Source organism: Eutrigla gurnardus (assembly GCF_963514095.1).
Source record: "Eutrigla gurnardus genome assembly, chromosome: 24".
In the NCBI taxonomy this organism is placed as follows: domain Eukaryota; kingdom Metazoa; phylum Chordata; class Actinopteri; order Perciformes; family Triglidae; genus Eutrigla; species Eutrigla gurnardus.
Genome location: NC_139935.1, coordinates 6,116,404 through 6,138,112, shown reverse-complemented (window position 1 = coordinate 6,138,112; position 21,709 = coordinate 6,116,404). Strand labels below are relative to the sequence as shown.

Below are 21,709 nucleotides of genomic sequence, written 5' to 3'. Positions count from 1 at the left end.
GACATTAAAGGATTTCCTGTTGCCAGAACAAAAAGGTTCAACTGTTCGTACACCCGGCTCGTATACGGAGAAAAGGGATTTCCTTTTGTCACCTCTTGTTGACGGCCTGCCAACGTGAACACGGGACGACGTTAGCTCATTTTCTCCCTTGTGCTTTTGTCAGATTTGGGCAGATGCTCACTTAGTATGGTTGTAGCTGTGGGCCAGGAGACTGTGAAGATCACCACATCCATACTGAAGAAAGTCAAGGTCACTGCACTTCTACTGATTCCTGCTGGAACCACACTCTCTCTCCCATGACCACCTCTGGATTCTTCTGTCTGGCTGTTAATCCGCCGCCTGATTCGACTCCACCGTTCCTCTCCATCTTTGGTGGACGGTTGGAAAAGTTTGGCAGCCGGTTCTGGAGACGGAGAGCCCTCCGTTAAAGCCGGAAGGGGGACGGGGGGGGGTCTAACCGACAGAGGCGTGAAGTCATGTGATGGCTTAATGGGCTGAATATAGAGCCAAATAACTTCTCAGCATAGGTACCAGCCTTTAAAACTGGACCGAAGCCATGGCAACGCAAAAACAACAGCGAAATAAAAGTCTCCAATTCCTGCTTCATGGGGCTTTTTCCACAGCCACAGCACAGGTGTTCCTAATTACGGTGACGGCGGCTCCCACCCAATCAGGTGCCAGCATGAAACCTGAACCGGAGGCCGCTACGTTCACGTTCATGTACACCTGAGCCTGCAGAGCTTCTTCAATCGGTCTTAAAGGTTGGTTTTAATGTAGCCGAACTGAGAAGCGGCTAGCTAGGCGCTAACGGAGCTTCTCCAGAGTTCAGAGACGGTGTCACAGCTGCCGCTCGCAGGAAGAACCTCAGACAACATGCATTTGATTGAATCAAGAGAAATGTGTTTGTGATGAACAGAACCCTGGGCTTCGCATGTGCTTGTGATATCAGAACGCACTCCGACGCTGTCAGAGTAGCGAAGGATCACATCAGGAATACCTCGCTGTAGCAGTTTAAGGAGTCTTGGACTGGAATACTGGAGCTTTGGGAAACAAAGAGGCCCCTCACAAAAACCCAACCTTTCAAAATGCTAATTGCGCCGAAGGTGAAATATTATCGTTAGCATCTCACGATGGAGAACAGAACGCACATAACGGCGGCCTTGTTGGTTCTTTTTTGTCACCGCCGTGTTTTCTTTCTCGCTGAAGTCAGGCCAATTACGGAGCACGCCAGCTCCACGCCATATCGCAGGAAAAGGCTCATTAGACGGCGGCCGCCTTCGCCAGCGTTTCCCGTGGTCGTTAAGTCTGACGCGAGGACGGGAACAGTTGCACGGGGAAAAAAAATCCCCCCAAAAAAACGGCGAGCTCTCTTTATTCTGGCTTCGTCCGTGTCGCTGCGCTGGAAACATGTGGACGTGTGGAATGTGCATGGATGTTTTCCTAAGTATGACGCAAGCGTCTCGCTTTCAGCAGACCAGGAATAATTAATCATTCTGCATCAGTCCTCTGGCTGCTTGGGTTAGCAGGCAGTGTAATCCAACCTGCAGCACAACCTCACACAAGACGACTAACGGGACACAAACATCAGCCTCCTGGGTGAAAGTCCTGTGTTTTTAGAGCCATCTACTCCTAATGTGGCTATGACATCAGATTTCCTACATTTCCCAGAATGCAGCTCCTTGTTTTTGTGAAAGATTCTGAAGGGTTTTTTGCTTTCAAGCGATTTCCTAATGAACTTCCATGAAGTTTGCCAGAGACGGATTACAGAAATCCCCAGACCCCAGAAAAACCGGCGTCCTACAATTCCCATAAAGCAACTGGGTGGACTGTTTTGCCTACAAACCCCCCCCACAGTGCATTCACACAACACAAGTCTCCATCAATAGAGCCATTGTTCACACTTTTATGGCTGCATGTCCTTGACTTTCTCCCAACAACAGAATTACGAGTAATTACATTCTGAAAAATTATCCATAAATGTTCAAAAATGTTCAACGTCCGTCACCAGCTTCTACACATTACCTGGCCCGACGCTCATATTTCCACTCACACCTGAACACACCGCCTGCCAGAAAGGCCTTGTGAATACACTTTAAGATACTTTCATTTATTGGATGACCTTACGGTGAAATTAATGGTCCATGTTAGTGCAAATTTTACATTTTATGGAGGCTAAAAAACAATAACCATATTAAATTGCAGGGTAAAGGCATTTCAAATCTACGCTGAAGAAGGAGCTGCTATATTTTCCATAACATATGCACAGAATTACAGCCCTTCACTTTCACCCACATTCTGTCAATGTTGTCATCCGACTCGGAGTGCTGCTCGCCGGCCTTGAACATGGAGGTAATCTCCGTCCGTGGAGTTCCTGCATGTATACTAGAGAACGCCGCAGCTGCAGGAGAGCCTCCCTCTCAAAACGTTTTATTTATTTGGCTTTAAGTCGGAGCCAAACGCTTCGGTTTGCGTTTCATTCCTCATGCTGCCCTTGGAACGACGGCCAAATATCTGTGTGGACTGGAAACCCCTGCTGTTTGATGGTGGGAAGTAAATTAATCAATTTTAGGTGGCTCCAAAAGAAGAAAAAAAAGAAAAAAGAGCCTTCTCACAGCTTGAAAAGCTGCTGAGTCATTGTCTGTTTATGTGTTCTGCAGTCTGGCCAAAGTCTGGGCTTACTGGGGTTTGGGGCAAACATTTTTGGGGGCAGTTTTGGGAAGTTTGATGCAGCATTTTTCTACCTTCTTCATCATTTAGATTTTAAGGTTGAAGCTAAACGTCACGCTGGATATTTACAGACACTAACTCAGAGAATTCTATACGATCTCGGCGCCAGTTTCTTTATTTTTTTTTAAAGGTTTCAACACTTTCAGCCTCATATTTTTGCGATCCAGACGCAACATAAAGACCGTTTAACAGTCTAGGGGAGCAAATAAATGTAAAAGAGTTGACATGGCTATAAATAAAAACCTTAATAATAATGTTACCAGCATATATGTGCTTACTTTCTAACGTGAACAAGTTCATATTCTACAGTCAGGAACGGCAGCTGTCTGACATTCATGCCACCGGAGGGCCAGAAGGTATGAAATATAATAAGCCTGAGACAAGGAGCCAGAACCTTGTCTCTTTTCCATGAAACATGGCCGTCAGAGCTGTCCAGACTAATTAAGGGGATCATTTTCACATAAATGATGGATTCATTTTCTCCCTCCTCCTCTATAGGTCAAGCTGAAGTGGGTGGGTGAGAATTTTACAGCCTCCTCCTCCTCCTCCTCCTCCTCCTCCACGGGCAATCTGCAGCGAGCATGACGCGCTTTGAACTCCGGGGGGGGAAGCGGACCGCAGGTATTTCGGCCCCATCTTGAGAAACGGTTGGGAGGATCATTAGAGAGTCTTGTCATGAGTGTGATGTTGAACAGAAATACTTTTACTAAAAAGGGGGAAAAAAAAAAAATTCCTTCCTGCTTGTGTGTCGGATGAAGCCACAAAGCCCTGTTTTATTTCTGCGCTTGGCAAAATATTTGCATTAATATCTTCAAAAAACAGGCTCACTTTCGAGGCCCCCGCCAACCCCCGACCGCTGGCGCGCCGCGCCGGGCCAGCACCAGAAAAAAACCCCACCGTCGATCCCAGATTCTGTCTGTTAGGGTTCGATTCCAGCACGACTTCCAATCCAAAAGCCTCTCAGACACCATCGAGACAAACGGGCTCGACATCAAACAACCTGACGGACGGAAGAACGTCCTGCATCGTGTGCATCCAGAAACAGCACCGCTAAGCTCACTCGAAGCTGCAGCAGACAGTGCAAACAATTCCCAGCATTCCTCTGGGCAGCAGAGTAAACTGACCTTCTTGATGCCTGGATGTGTTCAGTGTTGCGGTGTTTCTAAATATCACACATTTTTGACTGGATTTTTAAACTTTTTTCTCTCTGGATATAATAATCTGGAGGTCCCGGAAGCAACAAGACATGCTGATATTGAAGGAGAAGGTCCTTAAAGGGTACAACATCCTTCACTGTGTCACTGTTATTCATAGTGAATGACTTCCAGACGTAGAAACGGCTGAGGTCGGCGGTCCGCGGGGGACTTTGTCAACTCTCGGCAGAAGAATGCAGGAACGACTACTGTTGGTCTTCGCCGTGGGTCTGCGCCTCCTCAGCGAGCTCCGGCCCCCCGGACCCCCTGTTTGTCCAGCTTCCACTGGACTCTCTCTCTTCCCCCGCCAGGAGAACAAGTTTTCATTGGACCGGACGGAGACATTACACAGAGCGAGGGTGTTGACGGGCCAAGTTCACAGACGCTTAAATCCAAAGTCTCAGTCACATTACACACGACGTCCATAGCAACAGTGATCCAGACTTCCACGGCAATAAAGCACGCTGCTTTCTGATTTTCAAATCTACTACAGCTGAAGAAGTGAACTGGAGTCTGTTACATGAGATACAGCAGGCAGCTAATTGGCTACAGGTGTGCTCGGAGGCCGTTTGCCTCCTTTTTTTGGGTTACTGGTATTTATAGCGTTTTTCATATGAGTGTGTTACTGTGTGTCAGGGTGCAGCAGAGACATCCAGACCCAGACAGGGATCCGTCCTCTCACCCTAGCCCTCCACCAGCAAGCAAATCCTCATCAGGAGAGACGCCCCGTAGCTCCAGCTGACATCATAAAACAACACACAGCGTTTAGTCCCGGCCGCCCAGACCAGTTTGTTGCATGTTCGCCTGTCGGGATCCACATTTCGACAGCGACTCAAGTTCTCTAGAATCCTGGAAAAGGTCGCGACCCTTTCCCGAGAAAGTCTTACGAGTGAGTGTGTTGATTGGTGACTTTTCAGGGCAACAACAGACACAACAAGTGCTTCAGATGACACGGCACACTGCGATGACTTTTGGATGAGAGTACAAATGTATTCCTGCCTTGCTAGACTCTGGTCCCTGGTCCCTGGTCCCTGGTCTCAGGCCTGGCTCGTCGTCTTGGCAGGGTCCCGGGGGACCGTCTCGCCTTGGCGTCCAAGCTAAACAGAGACGGGTTACAGAGAGGACAGATGTTTGGGACGGCACGTAATGAGACAGAAAAGAAGTCATTTCGGTGGAGGCTTTAACAGATGTGAGCTCTCCGTCGCATTAAATCGTTTAACGTCTCCTGAAAACGTATCAATCAAAAGTGGAGCCACGGGAATATTTCTTTAGAGATATTAGATATTGTTTTGCTTTTTACAAATATATTTGATAAAATCTTAGTTTTTCCTTTAACCTTAAAAGGAAAATTTAGAGCAAAAAGAAGCAAAGGTTGTACATTATTTGATAAATAAATAGAGGGTGAACGTCCATAGCACTGCCCCCTAGTGGTGACTTACTCTAGCTGCACACATGTTAAAGTATACGAGGCTACTGATACAATAATAAAGTTCAGAGAAGCATCTAAACACAGAGGGAAGTTTATCCAGCCACAAGGCACAAAATACGAGCAATTTGTGTAGAATCCACGACCCACAATTCCTTGGACCGGGACCCCGGCCATCTGCTTGGACTCCTTCCGTGGAACCAGATCTGATTACTGAGATGCATCCGAGGGAACGTTCCCATGCCTCCCATTTTTCTGAAAAGCAGGAAAGTCGGAGCCGCAGAGAGAAAAAGGGGAAATAATGCAGGAATAGCAAGAAAATAAACTCACTGCTCGTGATTCATTTGCTGGAGAGGTAAGGTTGCCTATTTGGTATCAGACTATTAAACTTAATGACAGGATGTGGAGCCATGATTTCCGCCCTGTGATTGTATTACTTTGGTGTTGGCCGGGGTCGCTGGGCTTGACCGTCGGACCGATCAGGGAGGGGGGAATGGGAAATCCCTCGTCAGGTTCTGGGGGATTACAGCCAGACTGCAGCAGGGGTCAAGGGTCAAGACCCCGAGGTGGGATATCTAACAGGCCGCGAGGAAAAAGAGGTCAGCAGCCACTTCAAATCCTGGCAAATGACGGACAAATCCGACCGTCCGTTCAAACTTAATTTGTAACTCAAGAAGGTGCCTCGAAACATTCCAGCTGTCAGCACAGCGGTGCCGCCGCCGCCGCAGACGCACGGACGGCGAGGTGTTTTTCTTCCTCCGCGCTCAGACCCCGTTGATTGGGAGTTAATGCAAGATTAACAACGTTACACCCAAAATTGCCTCTCGGCCGTCCAAGAACTACTACTCGAGGGAAATTGCGGCGATTCTGCAGCGCTCGGTGACTCATTTCCAACACACACACATGGAGAGAGAGTCAGTCACGCTGATGCCTGTGACCTTTGACCTCTCTGCACAGCCTGGTAAATCCTCTTTTTTAATGTCATGTGTAATTGTTCAGTCAGAATTAAAACAAGAGTCACATTTAGTTGGAAAAGAACATTTAATTTTAACAATAAAAAACAGCCGAGTCATTAAAAAACAAACAGTCTGCAGACTACTACGTCTTGGTGGCGAGCCGCTTTGACCTCCTGAGACCGACGGCGGGGATTTGGGCCTTCTTGCCAGCGCCTGCAGCTGCTTGAGGGCTGATGACGGCTGGATTATTTGGTTTCCGCTTCCTGGATTTCGCCGCCGCTGCCTTTGTAGTCACCCGTTCAGTTGCCACCTTTTTAGCCACCACCTTTGTCGCCGTGGTCGTCACCACCACCACCTTTTCACCCGCCGCCGTCAATTTCTCACTCGCCGTCCTCAGCCTGTCACTCGCCATCTTCAGCGCCTCGCTCGCCACCTTCAGCGTCTCACTCGCCACCTTCAGTCTCTCACCCGCCACCACGCTCCTCATCCTCAGCTGAAAGCAGAAACAAATGAACCTCATGATGAAGAAAACGTGACGCCAGTTGGAGCCTACTCCTACCTGTTCCATGACTAAGCGTCTTTCACTCTCCCCGAGGGCGTCGAGCTCCTGCTGACTCCTGTTTGAAAGAAGAGGAATCAGACGTTCACGGGACATTTAACTCAAGGTGTGGACACACAGCTTCCTCCCCGTACTTACAAGCACGCCATGTGCTTCTTCAGCTGGACCAGATGCCTCTGCTCGTCTCCCACCAGCATGGCGATGAGAGCCGTCGCTGATGGGATCCGGGAAGGAGAATGCTATATGAGGGGCAATATAAAAATATGGAAGACATCCAGAAAAAGTTATCAGGGTTTATTTATTTTTATTTTTAACTCACCTTTTCCTCCTTCACCGACAGCTGGGCGCCTTTCATGAACATTTGCAGAGAAAAATGTATTATTTCAACATTTGAAAGCTGCTTAAATCCAATCCATTTTATTCTTCATGCAAGAACACCAGCAGAGAGAATGAGACAGTATCCACATACATATAAAGTGGTGTGTTGGGTACCTGCACTGACGTCCTCTGGGTTTCCTCCACCTGCCTGGGAGGAGTGAACCACACATGGAACCTCCACCTTCTGCTGCAGCTCCTCATTGTCCTCTTCAGAGTCTTCATCAGGAAAGTCCAGGTGTTTCTTCACACTTGTCAAAGGAGGCGTTCTGGGGAGCTGTCGGCCCGACGGGATGAAATTCATGTCTACAGCTCGGGTGACTTTAAAATACCAAACTGACAAAAAGCTGCAAGCTGCCGGTTCAACACTGTGGAGTTCTTCTGTTAACGCCTTTTATTTGGACAGGTGGGAAAAAAATCACTGCATCATTGGTTTCACCTGTGGCTGAAAGCCGGCTGTTCCTCCTTTTGACCACTAGGTGGTGACAGATGCCTTTAGTTTTAACTTAAAAAAGGCTGTAAAATCTCCCCCTTTTTTTAGTTTGTGAAACAATCTGAATAAGCAATGACTTCGTGTTTGTGATCGGTTTAAACTCCATCACTACCAACACTTATATTATATATATTGTATATTATATATTATATTAAACAAATCCTGTTTACAGCTCAGGTCAGAGGAGGGGCAAAGAGGCTTTAAAGGGTCTGTATTCAGATTTAGCGAGGCGCTGAGAGATGAACTGAACAAGAGACAGACAGGCAGACAGACAGACAGGCAGAGAGACAGACAGGCAGATTGCTCCCGATACAAAATAGCCAGCCAGCCAACCAGAAGCCCGTCTATGTTTAAACGGAGCTGCCGGGTCCCACATGGTTGTGGAGCTCCAGGAACTCTAGAGGAGAGCGCTGAGTCGTAAATACCTCTGTTTTTAAACCGCCCGCTCCCATAATGCCGAGGGCGAGAGGGGGAGGAGGCAGAGGTCGGCGAGTGTGTGAGATAAGTTGGCGACTTGGCATCGGCCGAGTGGAAAACATTTGCGTGGTTTTACGTTGCAGCTAACAAATCATTCCTTAATAAAACTCAAATTTAAAAATGACTTTCCCTCATCTTGTTCATAGCAGGGATGCCTGTGGGGTGTTAGTGTCTCTTTCTGCCATGTTTCTGGTTGTTTGGACTTAGCTGTCACCCAAAACGTCATGAAAGAGGAAGTGAAATGTGTGTTTTTGCTTCGGGGGAAAAAAAATGTATCTCTATAATAAAGAAAAAGAGGCTCCTTTGCTTCCATAACAGACATATCATTTCATAAAACTAAATATCAAACACACATCGCTCAGGCACGTCAACCAAAGGGACGTCGGGGCTCTTTCCTCTTCCTGTTGGACCCCAAACGACCCTTAAAACACCTTCTCAGTACCGGCACGTGTACAAATACACTTAAAACATAAAAAAAACCCCTCTCAGGCCGTCACACACTCTTTGCGAACGACACATAACGGACCCACGATGTCCCGTAAAACGCTCCCCGATGGCGAGAGAAGCCGTTTACAACGTGCGGCGTGCTGAACAGGGAGGGCAGACAGGTCGTTAAAGGGCCCATAGAACAGCAGACGGGCTGAGGAGGGAGACAGGTCTGGTCTTACTGGGAGACTAATAGAAGACGGGTTAGTGGTGCTGCCTGGAGACGGACGGGGCAACTAGGTAAACACTTCTTTAGATAACGATAAAAGTGCTGACGAAGCAGGATTCTGCAGCTTGATGCTTCGTCGTTTTTAACGGCAAACAATCTCTCCGAGGGCTGCGTCAAAACAGCTATGAGGGGAGTTTATAGTGTGGGAAAGAGTTATTGTGGAGCACTGAACAATGGCTTCAATGTCACACACACACACACACACACACACACACACACACACACACACACACACACACACACACACACACACACACACACACACACACACACACACACCAGGATGAATAGAGGTGAACGAGAAGAGAGTTGAGCAGGAGATTTACAGCAGCGTGTCAAAGAGAGGAACCACTGACAGCTGAAGACGCAATTCAGGTCTCTCTCACACACATACACACACACACACACACTCAATCCTTATTTGGTTACCTTGACCTGATATGTTTTTCTTTCTCTGAATAGAAACCTAATTCATTTGAAAGCACTTTATTCCAGCGCCGCATGCCTTCCAAAAGGTGAACAACGGGCCCCTGACTCTGACGTCTGACGTCTGCCGAGAGGAAGACGCTGCCTGTGACTCAACAGTCTGGGCCGTCTGACTGCATCACAAACTAACCCAGTTTTTCTAAAAGGCGAACGCAGCGGCTGGCGCTGAGAACGCTACGTATGTTTGGTGCAACCCCACCCCGCTCCGAGCTGAAAATACATACTTGTTAAAGGGGAACTACGCAGATTTTACACATCCGAGCCCATGTCATCGGGAGTCGTGGAAAGCCTTTTATGGCTGCAGAAGGAGCCGCCTCATGTGATGTCACTTGAGGCGGCGGCTTGGCCGAGTTTGCACAATGCAGTTGCATTGTGGGAAATGTGAAGTTGTAACAATAAAGACTCTTTTTTGTTTTGTCTTGTGACAGGTTGTTTTTTAAAAAAACGCATTTTCCCCCATGATGCATCGCTGAGAAATCCATCAGGTTTTCACATATTCTAGATCATGTGACACGTGGTGTTTTATACAAACAGTGCAAGGGCAAAAGGAATGCATAACGGAGCAGTTTTAGGGCCATTTTTTATTTTATTTTCCCACCACCAAGTGAAAAAAGAGAATCCCTGCCACCCCCGCCCCCCCTTTTCTCTCTCCTCAGGGACACAAGAGACTCCCGAGGGCTCAGTCTTCTCTCAAGGGCCATATGGTACCGTCAGAGCTCTTTGTGTGTGTGTGTGTGTGTGTGTGTGTGTGTGTGTGTGTGTGTGTGTGTGTGTGCTGGAGAAGGAAGGCAGTCGTGGCTCAAGGTGTCAAAAGGGAGGATGGTTTAAATTTAACTGCACCAGGGCTGATATCTGCATGGCAGGTCGTGTCTCTCTCCCCTCTGCTCTCTCTCTCTCTTTCTCACGCACACACACACACACACACACACACACACACACACACACACACGCACACACACAGCAGCTCCCTCAGTCTGTCCTCCCTGCCACTTCCACCGGACCACCTGGATTGTACGAGGCCAGCTGAGGACGCTGCAGCAGCAGAGCGAGCGAGCGGCGGGGAAGCAGAGCAGAGCAAACGTTCACGGGGAGGATAACGCCTCGTCGGAGCCGGCAGGGCTGAAGACACAGCCGGTGGCACTGCAGAGGCACGACGGCACGGTGGGCTGACGCCTCGCTGCAAGAGGTAAGACCGGCTGTGTGTGTGTGTGTGTGTGTGTGTGTGTGTGTGTGTGTGTGCTCAATCCCTGACAGAGCAAATAGTCATCTGTCATTCTGGAAATGTGCAAATGCAAAAGGTGTGAAGGGGAACACATGATGTGGGACTATTTCTTTGAAATCATGGATGTTTAGTCTGGCATTTAAATGCTGTTAATGAATGCTATTAATGAAGACAACTTTTGGATTGTTTTCCCTGCAAACGTTCATTGTGATCATAAGTGCAGATGAAATGGATTTAGCCAACACTTAAGTGAGCGGGATGTAATCTGCCTTTTCTGCAAGGTTGCTGCTAATTAGTCAGAGAGCGAGATTAGACACCAGTCTAGGAGGCTGTGGGGTCACTGCTGATCTAATTCCAATCTAATTGGATCTAATTGGGTTCGATGCATTGTTTGCATTCACAGATATGCTTCGGAGCTCAAAGTCATACTTGTGTTTTGCAATAGAATATGCTGACGAAGGCTAACGTGATACATCGCTGGCGGAGGTGACGCCCCCCTGTGGTCGATCCGCCCGCCACATCAAAAGCTGGCGATAATTCATCCACTCCTGTGCAGCGATATGCCGGCGGGCGCTGGTGTTGCAGCCGGGGAATTTCCAAAGGGCAGCGTGTCCATGAGAACCCGTACCCTTTCTATGAGCAGGGAGGCCGGGTGAGGGTGGGGAGGAGGGGGGAGGTCAAGTTACCAGGCCTGCACTGGTGTCTCAGTTTGGAAGCGGACTGAGGGGGAGTGGCAGAGACAACGGGGAAATGTCAGGCCAAGAAAGCATTTTCACTGGAGTTTGATTGTGAAACCCAGACGTGATCATGTTCTGGACTCTGGCTTAAAGTCACCATGGCTCACTTTGACATCCATCTGATGATGTGTTGGTATGCGGTGGTCAAGAAAAGGATGAGGCTAGAGAACCATTAGCTGCTTAGGAACAGCTGCTTTTCTCTGCGGTACAAATCAAACGTTGTGCTTTTGGGCCGTTTGTCGCGATGCATTTCAATGACCACAAGAAACAGAAAATAGGTCAAAAGGTGTTCCTCCCTCCGGGGGGTAAATATCCGGGCTGGCGGAAGGACGCCCCGGCGCGCTCCAGATGCAGCTTTAAAAGGTTTGGGCTTTGGCGTTGGACTAGAAGTGACACGCTAATCTGGTTAAGTACGTATCATGGCGAGGCGGAGAGCCGAGGCCTTCTGGCGCTCGTAATCTGCCGTGAGCCGGCGAGAAGGCGTCCGACGGTGTCTGCGTCTCTGTAGTGTGTATGAATTCATCTGGACGTGGTCAGGGTTCAGCATGACGGGGATCAAAGGCGTCACAGTTTGACGTCGCTGTATTTTTACGCTTTAAACGAGAGTTTTTGGACTTCTGCTTGGGGCTGGAAGCTCCTTCCCTCCCATTGATTGACAGTTTGAGGGAAGTGGGGCAGAGATCATTAAGAGACACGCATTAGGGCGAACCTCCTGGCACCTTGAGCTTCACCAGCTGCAGGTGGGATTAGGAGGCTTTATCGACACGTTTGATTCATCAATGGGCGGTGTGTATCACGCTAGGATGAGACAGTGTGTGTGTGTGTGCGTCGCAAATCTTCCTTTGAATCGCCCTTTAAAAAATAGATCAAACATGCGTTTCATCACAGAACTTTCCCACAGTTTGTCGTTGCCATGGTTTCTTGACAGACGATCCGAGGAGGCGGCCGGTGAGAAGTTCAGGGATCGGAACTGTCATCCTCCTAAGTGTCCTTGAGCAGAACGTTACATCCAAGAGTTGATCGGTTGTCTAGGTGAGACCGGATCGATAAACCGGATCATATTTGAAATAGTTTAAAAATGGATAATTTCCACTTGGCTGTCATCAAAATTATGATTCAAGGTTGCTGGACTTGTAATCTGGAGAATAAAGACTTTCAAGGACACCAGATTTGAACTCAAGGTTCCCAGTGGAACCTTCTCGTAGAGGATTCAGGGTTCCTCAACACAAAGGCATTGTGTATCCTTGAGCTGAGATGTTCTGGCTCTTGTAGTCTTTTAGCTGAATGTTGAGTTCATCCAGTACAAGAAAAGCGTGGACTGAAGCACACGCTGACTCGTTTCAGTAACCAGGATCCTGTTTCTCTCACCGAATACCAGCCGCTCGCAGCTCTGGGAAAAGATCCCTATATATATACACGCCGAGAGAGAGAGAACCGCGCAATGTTGTCCCACATTAGTCTCTTCTGTATCTCACAGCTTGAGGTGAAGTCAAAATAAGTCCGCTGAGATCAGCTGGTGCAGCCGGGGCGGGCTTTGAAAGGTGCTTTCGCAGAACCTGCTCCCATGAGAACAAGCACACGAGGCTGCGGGACTATAATAAGAGAAAAGTCTGTATTAGGAAGAAGCGTTCTGTCACTTTAAATCCACGTGCAGAATGTTATATATGATGTTATAAAACACAGCGTGGACGTCCAGTCCACTAGCTCGATGTTGCTTTTGATTGCCGACACCGTGCGTTCCCTCAACGCCGACACAGCTCGCATAAATAATTCACACACATATCTGCTGTTTGCCGCAGCAGACAGCCGCTGCTCGCGTCTGAGGAAGTGTAAAAGTGTGATGGACGGCCGCTGGAGGCAACGTGGTGGAACTCAAAAAACCTGCAGAAAACCGCGTCGTTCTTTCGTGGTCAGAGTCCGATTTCTTTAGAGCTGTTCCTTTTAGACGGATGATGATCACATCATGTCTGCATTCACTATTTGAACTCTCGGCGCAGCAGATGCTGTGACAGGAAAAACTAAACAGGAAGAGAGCCAGCGGGAGAATATCAGGAGCAGGACGGATTTAAAAAGAGGGGTTTGTGCGCCCTCTGCATCACAAATGAAAATTGTAGAAGAAGCAACAATGAAGAGACTCAATGAAGGTCACCACCCATCACATACGAATGCTCAGTTTGGGGCTGGTCTGGGGTCAGAGGTCACAGTTTGCTTGTGGCAGCCGATTAAAGTTAGCTTAGCACAAACGCTGGAAACGTGAAACAGCAACATGGTAACGATGCTACAGCCTCACATCTACCTGACAGATGTGACGTGTTGAAAACATCCCATAATAAACATGCAGCGTGTTATTATCACCTTCTCAGCAGGTTGGAGTTATTATACTGTTTGTGAACCAGAGCTCTCCCACCGGGCGACTCGGCTTTGGTAATGAAGTTCTCTGCATTCGCAACGTGATTGGATAAAGTGATGCTAAATATGCACCGGAGAAACAAAGAAGCCCCCCCCCCCATTGTTGCCCCTCTGTGTGTTTGCCGTTGCCACGGCGACGGAGCCCAGCTGAGAGGAGAGGGCTTAGCGTGGCGCTGAATGACAGGGTCAATTATCAGGCTATTTTCTGCTGACCCACTAACATTTCCCCTGCTGCCTGTTATTTAAGAGACACGTTGAGAGCACAAGGGAAGCGAGGGAGGGAGGGACAGGTGAGAAATGTCAGCGCTGCCCCCCCCCGGTGACACTTCATTCACTCCAGCCTGAACACCACTGGACAGGTCTGGGGAAGGATGGGTGCTGCTGGGAGGAGGCCCGGGGTGAAGGAGGGCGCCTTCCACCATGAGTCATAAGCGGCGTGGGGGGGCTTCAGTTCGGTTGCCAAGTTGCGAAGGCTAAACTGTGGCTTTTTTTGAGGCAGCTCACCCTGGAAGTGTTTTTAAAGCTGTTTTCTAGCAGAATCATCGAGATACAAAAACACATCAAAACTATGTTTTCACCTGGAACACTCCGCTCTGATGACTCACACTGTAGCGACGCACTGAAACAGAATCGACTTAAGTACACAGACTTTCTGTGTGTGTGTGTGTAAAAGAAAACATGACTCAGCCCATTGAGAAATGTTGTTTTGCTGCTTGGAAGCAGCACAGCAGCTGAATATTAACAAAGCTGGGGAAAGATGCAGAGAGCTGCATCAGTAGCCTCCATTCTTCATATATATATATATATATATATATATATATATATTCAGTATATATATATATTCCAGTAATGGGTTTGCTGATTAGCGTTATCCCGTCGAAGCTCTAATAAAAGCTCACATATTTGATTGAATATATGACTCACCACACATCTTATCGAGGAGGTTGCTGGGCAACTGGCCTGCAGGGACAAAAAGATGGAAGGGAGCGAAGCTAAGTGGACATTGAATGATCATTCTTAAGATTTTTTGGGGTACGTTGATTGAAATTTCAGGGTTCCAGCTGTGTCTCTATTTGACCATTCAAATAGCTCTGGAAACATTACTCCACTCTTCCAATATCAGACCTCCTCTCAGGTGATTTAGGAACACAAGACGAACCTGCAGCATCTCAAACTCCAGCCTACTGGAGTGGAAAGTACCCCAATGACGCGCTAAGTGAAGGACAGATGGACGAGGTCCAACCACCAGGCCCAGCACTCCGCTTCGCCTCACTTCTACTGTGCAGCGGATTGGATGACCCCTAATTTTAGCCTGGGGGGGGCCATTGGACAGATTAGATTACAGGCAGAGAGGAAGGGGACACAACGGTCATTAGCCGGAGGGATAATAACAAGTATTCTTACACTTTTGACTCATTTATGACTCCATATTCTAAGCCCCTCTCGAGCTAAACTCCTATTATTGGATTGTATTATTATGCTGGTGGCGCTAGAGGGGGAAACAATCCTGCCTATAAGATGGTATCGCTCCTCAACGTAACACTGAAAGATGGATTCGGAGTTTCGTGGATGAATTGAGTGACACTGTGGGTGAATCTGAGTGAGAGGCGGTGTGACGGCATGTGGACCAGCTGATGGATGCTGTGACCCTGTAATCCTCTACTGTCAATCCTGTCTGAGTGACTTACACGTTTTCTCGACAGTTGTTTGGTGAAAGGCCAGAGGTGAGCTGAGCGGACAGACTGGGATATCATTATTACAGATACGGGACTTCTAGGATCATATATAACAGTGAGACATCAGATGTGACATGCTTGTTTTTATCCCAACAAAACACGTAAACAGGAAACTCAAAGCCTCAAAAGTGTCACCGAGCACACGAGGAGGCAAAAATAAGTGCATCAAGATGGAACGGCGGCATTGTTGACGAGTCCAAAAGCTCCAGAGGCCACTCCCAAAACTAAAAAAGCGCTGCCCTCTGCTGGCTGAACAGAGATAAGGCCCCAACAAGGAGCCCTGCAGCCTCTGAACAATACTTAATAAAGTTATTCAATACTGAAGAACACTCAGGTGTGTCGCTGAGATCTGAATGAAGGCGGAGTGTAAAGATGGGTGTGGTTTGAGTGTAAAGGGGTGTGGTCTGAGTGCAGTGACGGCGCGAGGGGGGGGCAAGCAGGGTCTCAAGACCCTCCTGTCAAAGGCTGCGCCCCCCCTTTTGCCCCCCCTCCCCCCACAAATATACGGTAGAACAAATTAAGACACTGAGACATTAACAATCAATCATCTGTAGAAATATTGTTTGTAACGTTCCTATGGTGATTGGGGTTTTTTTTCTCTGTGTTGTGCGATTTGATTGGCTGGTTTGCACGCAGACGGCAGGCTGAATTTGACGTTCACGTTAGCGGTGGTTGATGCATAGCGGCTAGTTGTGTCAACAGAGTGAAATGGACCGATTTGTGATAGCCAAAAAGCGAATAAGAGTGGACGATGGTGGAGGTGATTTACGGACGCAGGACAGAGTGATGACGGACTTGGAGGATGAGGATGAAAGCGAGGATGATGAAGGGGCGGTAGTAGGTGAGGAGAACAGAGAAAGGAGGAGGAGGGGAGAGGAGAAGAGAGAAAGACAGCATTGGAGAGCGAGTGAAGCAGAGTTTAGAGGACAAGAAGGGAGGAAGAGGAGAGGAAGACAGGAGTGGGGAGTGAGTGAGGAGAATTTTAGAGGAGAGGAAGACAGGAGTGGAGAGTGAGTGAGGAGGAGAAGAAGGGAGGAAGAAGAGAGGAAGACAGGAGGGGGGAGTGAGTGAGGAGGAGAAGAAGGGAGGAAGAAGAGAGGAAGACAGGAGTTGAGAGTGAGTGAGGAGGAGAAGAAGGGAGGAAGAGGCGAGGAAAACAGGAGTTGAGAGTGAATGAGGAGGAGTTTAGAGGAGAGGAAGACAGGAGTGGAGAGTGAGTGAGGAGGAGAAGAAGGGAGGAAGAGGAGAGGAAGACAGGAGTTGAGAGTGAATGAGGAGTTTAGAGGAGAGGAAGACAGGAGTGGAGAGTGAGTGAGGAGGAGAAGAAGGGAGGAAGAGGCGAGGAAGACAGGAGAGGAGAGTGAGTGAGGAGGAGAAGAAGGGAGGAAGAGGAGAGGAAGACAGGAGTTGAGAGTGAATGAGGAGGAGAAGAAGGGAGGAAGAGGAGAGGAAGACAGGAGTTGAGAGTGAATGAGGAGGAGAAGAAGGGAGGAAGAGGAGAGGAAGACAGGAGTGGAGAGTGAGTGAGGAGGAGAAGAAGGGAGGAAGAGGAGAGGAAGACAGGAGTTGAGAGTGAATGAGGAGGAGAAGAAGGGAGGAAGAGGAGAGGAAGACAGGAGTTGAGAGTGAATGAGGAGGAGAAGAAGGGAGGAAGAGGAGAGGAAGACAGGAGTTGAGAGTGAATGAGGAGGAGTTTAGAGGAGAGGAAGACAGGAGTGAAGAGTGAGTGAGGAGGAGAAGAAGGGAGGAAGAGGAGAGGAAGACAGGAGTTGAGAGTGAATGAGGAGGAGTTTAGAGGAGAGGAAGACAGGAGTGGAGAGTGAGTGAGGAGGAGAAGAAGGGAGGAAGAGGAGAGGAAGACAGGAGTGGGGAGTGAGTGAGGAGGAGAAGAAGGGAGGAAGAGGAGAGGAAGACAGGAGTGGAGAGTGAATGAGGAGGAGAAGAAGGGAGGAAGAGGAGAGGAAGACAGGAGTTGAGAGTGAATGAGGAGGAGAAGAAGGGAGGAAGAGGAGAGGAAGACAGGAGTTGAGAGTGAATGAGGAGGAGTTTAGAGGAGAGGAAGACAGGAGTGGAGAGTGAGTGAGGAGGAGAAGAAGGGAGGAAGAGGAGAGGAAGACAGGAGTTGAGAGTGAATGAGGAGGAGTTTAGAGGAGAGGAAGACAGGAGTGGAGAGTGAGTGAGGAGGAGAAGAAGGGAGGAAGAGGAGAGGAAGACAGGAGTGGGGAGTGAGTGAGGAGGAGAAGAAGGGAGGAAGAGGAGAGGAAGACAGGAGTGGAGAGTGAGTGAGGAGGAGTTTAGAGGAGAGGAAGACAGGAGTGGAGAGTGAGGAGGAGGAGTTTAGAGGAGAGGAAGAGGAGGAAGACAGGAGTGGAGAGTGAATGAGGAGGAGTTTAGAGGAGAGGAAGACAGGAGAGGGGAGTGAGGAGGAGGAGTTTAGAGGAGAGGAAGAGGAGGAAGACAGGAGTGGAGAGTGAAGGAGAGGAGTTTAGAGGAGAGGAAGAGGAGGAAGACAGGAGTGGAGAGTGAAGGAGAGGAGAACAGAAGGAGAGAGAAAACATATTTAGTGAGTTAGGAGACAGTTGTAAGAGTATACTGTATACAACTATACACTGTGCTACAATTCTCAGTTACACTCTTGTAAATCCACAGATGTTCTCTGTGGTGGATTTGTATTGTTTTATGTGCTTGTTGTTCGGCGCTTAATTTCATTAAAAGTAGTTAAATATGCTTGTGTTTGTTTTATGATAAACGTATTGACGATAACGTGTATCAGCACGGCCACGGGAACAGTACATCTATATCTATTATAGTATTATTTGTTGGTGTCAGAATTCACTAGCACCTCCTATAAACAATCAGACCCCCTCATTGCCCCCCCAATAATAATTTTCTGGTGTCGCCGCTGTCTGAGTGTAAAGAGGGGTGTGGTCCGAGTAACGGCGCCACAGGAAGTTGGGCACCTGACCCCTCTCTCTTTATCTGCGTTACTGCTGGTGTGATCAATCTTATCAATGCCCCCACTGTTAGTTCAACCTTTTAATTATCAACGTCCAGATAGCGTGCCCCCGTCTGATACGGTGCACCCTCGCCTCGTGACCTTGCCACATCCGACGAGCGCGACCCCCCCTTTATCGCGGTTATCGTGACCACGTGTGCTGCGTAAACACATGTCCATACATCGCCAAGGACATTGCACAGGTGTTCGCCGTGTGCGTTGGTCCCGCGTATATAAGCGACCCCTCTGCCTGTCGGATGTCACCCGTTCCTGGACTCAACCATGGCCACGTACACTTTCATCTTCCTGTGCACCTTCGCTGCCTCGGCGTTCGCCTCCAGGCTGGTAAGTGAAATCAAACTCTCTAAAAGTACATTTAAATGTTATGTTACCTTTAAAAAATATATATATTTTTGCTTCAAATGTGCAGTAAACTAACTCTTATTTCTCTCTTCTCTGTGAACACCATACCTGAAGGGGGGTGAGTGTATTTATGAATATTATCATCATTATAAAGCATAATCATACACATTCACTGATCTTGTTTTGGGGTTGATCTAGGATCGCCCGCACAGCTGTCCACAGTTCAAACCAACCCGAGTGAGATCGTGAACAAGCACAACGAACTGAGGAGGAACGTCCAGCCTGCTGCCAGCAACATGCTGGAGATGGTAACGCACCCGTCACCCGTCATGTGAAAAGCATGGGATGTCCTGTGTGTGTGTGGAGAGCTGAAGGCAGACCTGTGCTCCCCTCCCCACAGAGCTGGAGCAGCGAGGCTGCAGCCAACGCTCAGAAGTGGGCCAACACCTGCTCCATGAGGCACAGCCCCGACAGCGCCCGGGTCATCAGCAGTACGTCCGTTTAAACACAGATAGAGAAACTACACTTTGAGTAGAAAGTCTAACGCGTCTCTCTGACAGCGAGCGGCTGTGGAGAGAACCTGTACATGTCCAGCTGGGAGGACTCGTGGAGCAACGCGGTGCAGGACTGGTACGACGAGGTGAAGAACTGGCGCTACGGCGTGGGATCCACCGACGGCGCCGTGGTCGGACACTACACACAGGTGCACTTCTACCTCCGTCTGACACACACACACACAACACTTGTTAAACGAGTTAAAACAGGATGCAACGTGACTTTCTCTCTCTGACCAGGTGGTCTGGTACCGATCCAACAAGGTGGGCTGTGGTGTGGCTTACTGTCCCAACTCCCAATACAAGTACTTCTACGTCTGCCAGTACTGCCCACCGTGAGTACTAGTTTAAAAGTCTTCCAGCTCTACGGACCCAACAGTGTGAAAAACATCATTAGCGCTTGGATTTAATATTTGATGCTTTGGCCTACATTACAGGGGAAACCTCCAGTACGCCCGCCCCTACCAAACAGGACCCTCCTGCGGTGACTGCCCCAACGCCTGCGACAACAAACTGTGCAGTAAGTGAGAAGCACTGTAACAATTTCTACAAAACTTTCTATATTTGAGATCTGCCTTTCGGAGACTCTTGTTGTTGATGTTCTCGTCCTCTCTTGCAGCCAACCCCTGCCCCTACGCCGACAAGTACAGTAACTGTGCTTCCCTGGCCAAGCAGTGGGGCTGCTCCAACGGCGACGTGGCCTCTTGGTGCCCCGCCTCCTGCAAGTGCACCACCCAGATCATTTAAACGCCACGCGGGCTTCGACTCAATCGGTCACTCTCAATAAAATATTCTCACCATGGAAGCTTGTGTCCCTCTAACTGATTCGCACTCAAACAGCTAACACACAATAACAACATCATATCAAATATGACGCCTGAAGTTATTGCTGAAATGTAACAAATAATTCCAGGTGAAGGGGATGTTTTTCTCCTCAGATGTGCATAGAGAGCGCTGTGTGACCAGAGATGAAGCTAGCTTTAGCAGCTCAATGCTCCAGCTGGTTTGCTAGTTGTAGTTTGGTGCAGGTAGAGGATAGCGGTTAAGCTAGCTATACATGAACTTCATGACCCCCTGGTTTTGGTGCTCTTCTCTCCCTCATAATCACCTGCCCCATGCAGACACAGTTACAGTCTGCTGACACGGAGCGTGGAGCACCTGCCAACGCGGGGAAGCCGATACGGGATATTAAATATGTTGGGAACATGCGTCGGGGCTGGGCACAGGGGCTAAACATAGCGCCACAGAGCGGCGGTGCTGCGGCGCGTTCGGTTACGCCGGTGTTTGGATCACAGGATCACAGCTCAGGTTGAACTTGTGTGCTGCTGTTTGTTTTCACCAGCTTGACCTTGTTTGAGTGTGAAGACCTTGGCAGGAGTTACATCCCAGATATACAGTGAAGACACACACACTGGAGCCAGCCATGAGATCATGAGAAAGACATTCTCATGGCAACACTGTTGCTCTTAAGCAGACAAACAACCAGACAAGCGTGTGTGTGTGTGTGTGTGTGTGTGTGTGTGTGTGTGTGTTCAGCCAGCATGTATGCTTGGCTACGTTTCAAGGTTTAACATCAGACTTGGCTCTCCTCCCAGACTGAGGAAGCAGGAGTCCGATCACGTCCACTGTCCTCGAGAGCCAACGGCTTCGTGTCATGTGACCAGCTCAGAGAATACTGAGATGTTTCTACAAGTCAAGTCAGTTTAATTAAGGCGTCGCAACCTGCAGCACATGAGACATTAGGGCTGCAACTATTTCAATTACCTGCCACTTTTCATTTTTTGCCCCTCAATGGGTCTGTAAAACGTGTTAAAGTAGTCTCAGAGCCCGAGGTGTTGGTCTGAGCGACGAGCAAAGAGATTCAGTTTACCGTCATTCAAGACAAAGACGAACAGCAAACTCTCACATTTGAGATGCTTTTGCTGTTTTTAATTGAATCCATCGTTCAAAACGAAAGAAAGGAAATTTGTGACAGAAAGCAGCCTGTTACAGAACCAAAGGGGAATTCTGCTCTGCTTATTGTTACTTCACTTGGATGTTTGAGACTCGGCTTGTGTTTCTGTTGACTGGCCGACTGGCAGCATGGTGCCCCCTGGTGAAACACCCATGTCCCTCTTCTGTGTCCACTGGTGAAATGACTTCACTCCCAGCTGGAAGAGCTCTCTTGACATTGAGCAGATTTTATAAACGTTACTGAATATGATCCCCCTCTCTCTGAGACGTGCTCGCTGGGGGGAAATGTTGCTTAAACTGACCCTGAAACAGTTTCTGGCCAGGTCCAGTGAT

At 48.6% G+C, this 21,709-nt stretch overlaps 3 protein-coding genes across 4 annotated transcripts in view; 2 read left to right on the top strand and 1 right to left on the bottom strand.

The window, feature by feature from the left end:
• Window positions 1-6,877: 6,877 nt before the first annotated feature.
• ect2l (epithelial cell transforming 2 like) overlaps window positions 6,878-21,709 on the bottom strand; it is a 56,044-nt gene continuing 41,212 nt past the window's right edge. The window contains exons 22-23 of the mRNA XM_084004027.1: window positions 7,000-7,513; window positions 6,878-6,919 (exon numbers count right to left, since the gene is read on the bottom strand). The gene's annotated coding sequence lies outside the window, so the exon portion shown is untranslated. The remainder of the gene's footprint in view (window positions 6,920-6,999; window positions 7,514-21,709) is intronic.
• Window positions 10,244-21,709, top strand: part of filip1l (filamin A interacting protein 1-like) — a 44,850-nt gene continuing 33,384 nt past the window's right edge. Inside the window, exon 1 of the mRNA XM_084004074.1 lies at window positions 10,244-10,593. The gene's annotated coding sequence lies outside the window, so the exon portion shown is untranslated. The remainder of the gene's footprint in view (window positions 10,594-21,709) is intronic.
• On the top strand, window positions 18,426-20,214 carry LOC311009887 (cysteine-rich venom protein ophanin-like). Of its 2 annotated transcripts, none has more exons than XM_084004316.1 (7): window positions 18,426-18,855; window positions 19,068-19,177; window positions 19,270-19,360; window positions 19,430-19,572; window positions 19,664-19,758; window positions 19,861-19,943; window positions 20,043-20,214. In XM_084004316.1, the coding sequence occupies exons 1-7, from the start codon at window positions 18,789-18,791 to the stop codon at window positions 20,168-20,170; spliced, it is 717 nt and encodes a 238-aa protein (XP_083860442.1). In that variant the 5' UTR covers window positions 18,426-18,788; the 3' UTR covers window positions 20,171-20,214. The 2 variants fall into 2 exon arrangements, with proteins under 2 accessions (XP_083860442.1, XP_083860443.1); XM_084004317.1 differs by having other exon boundaries at window positions 18,845-18,987.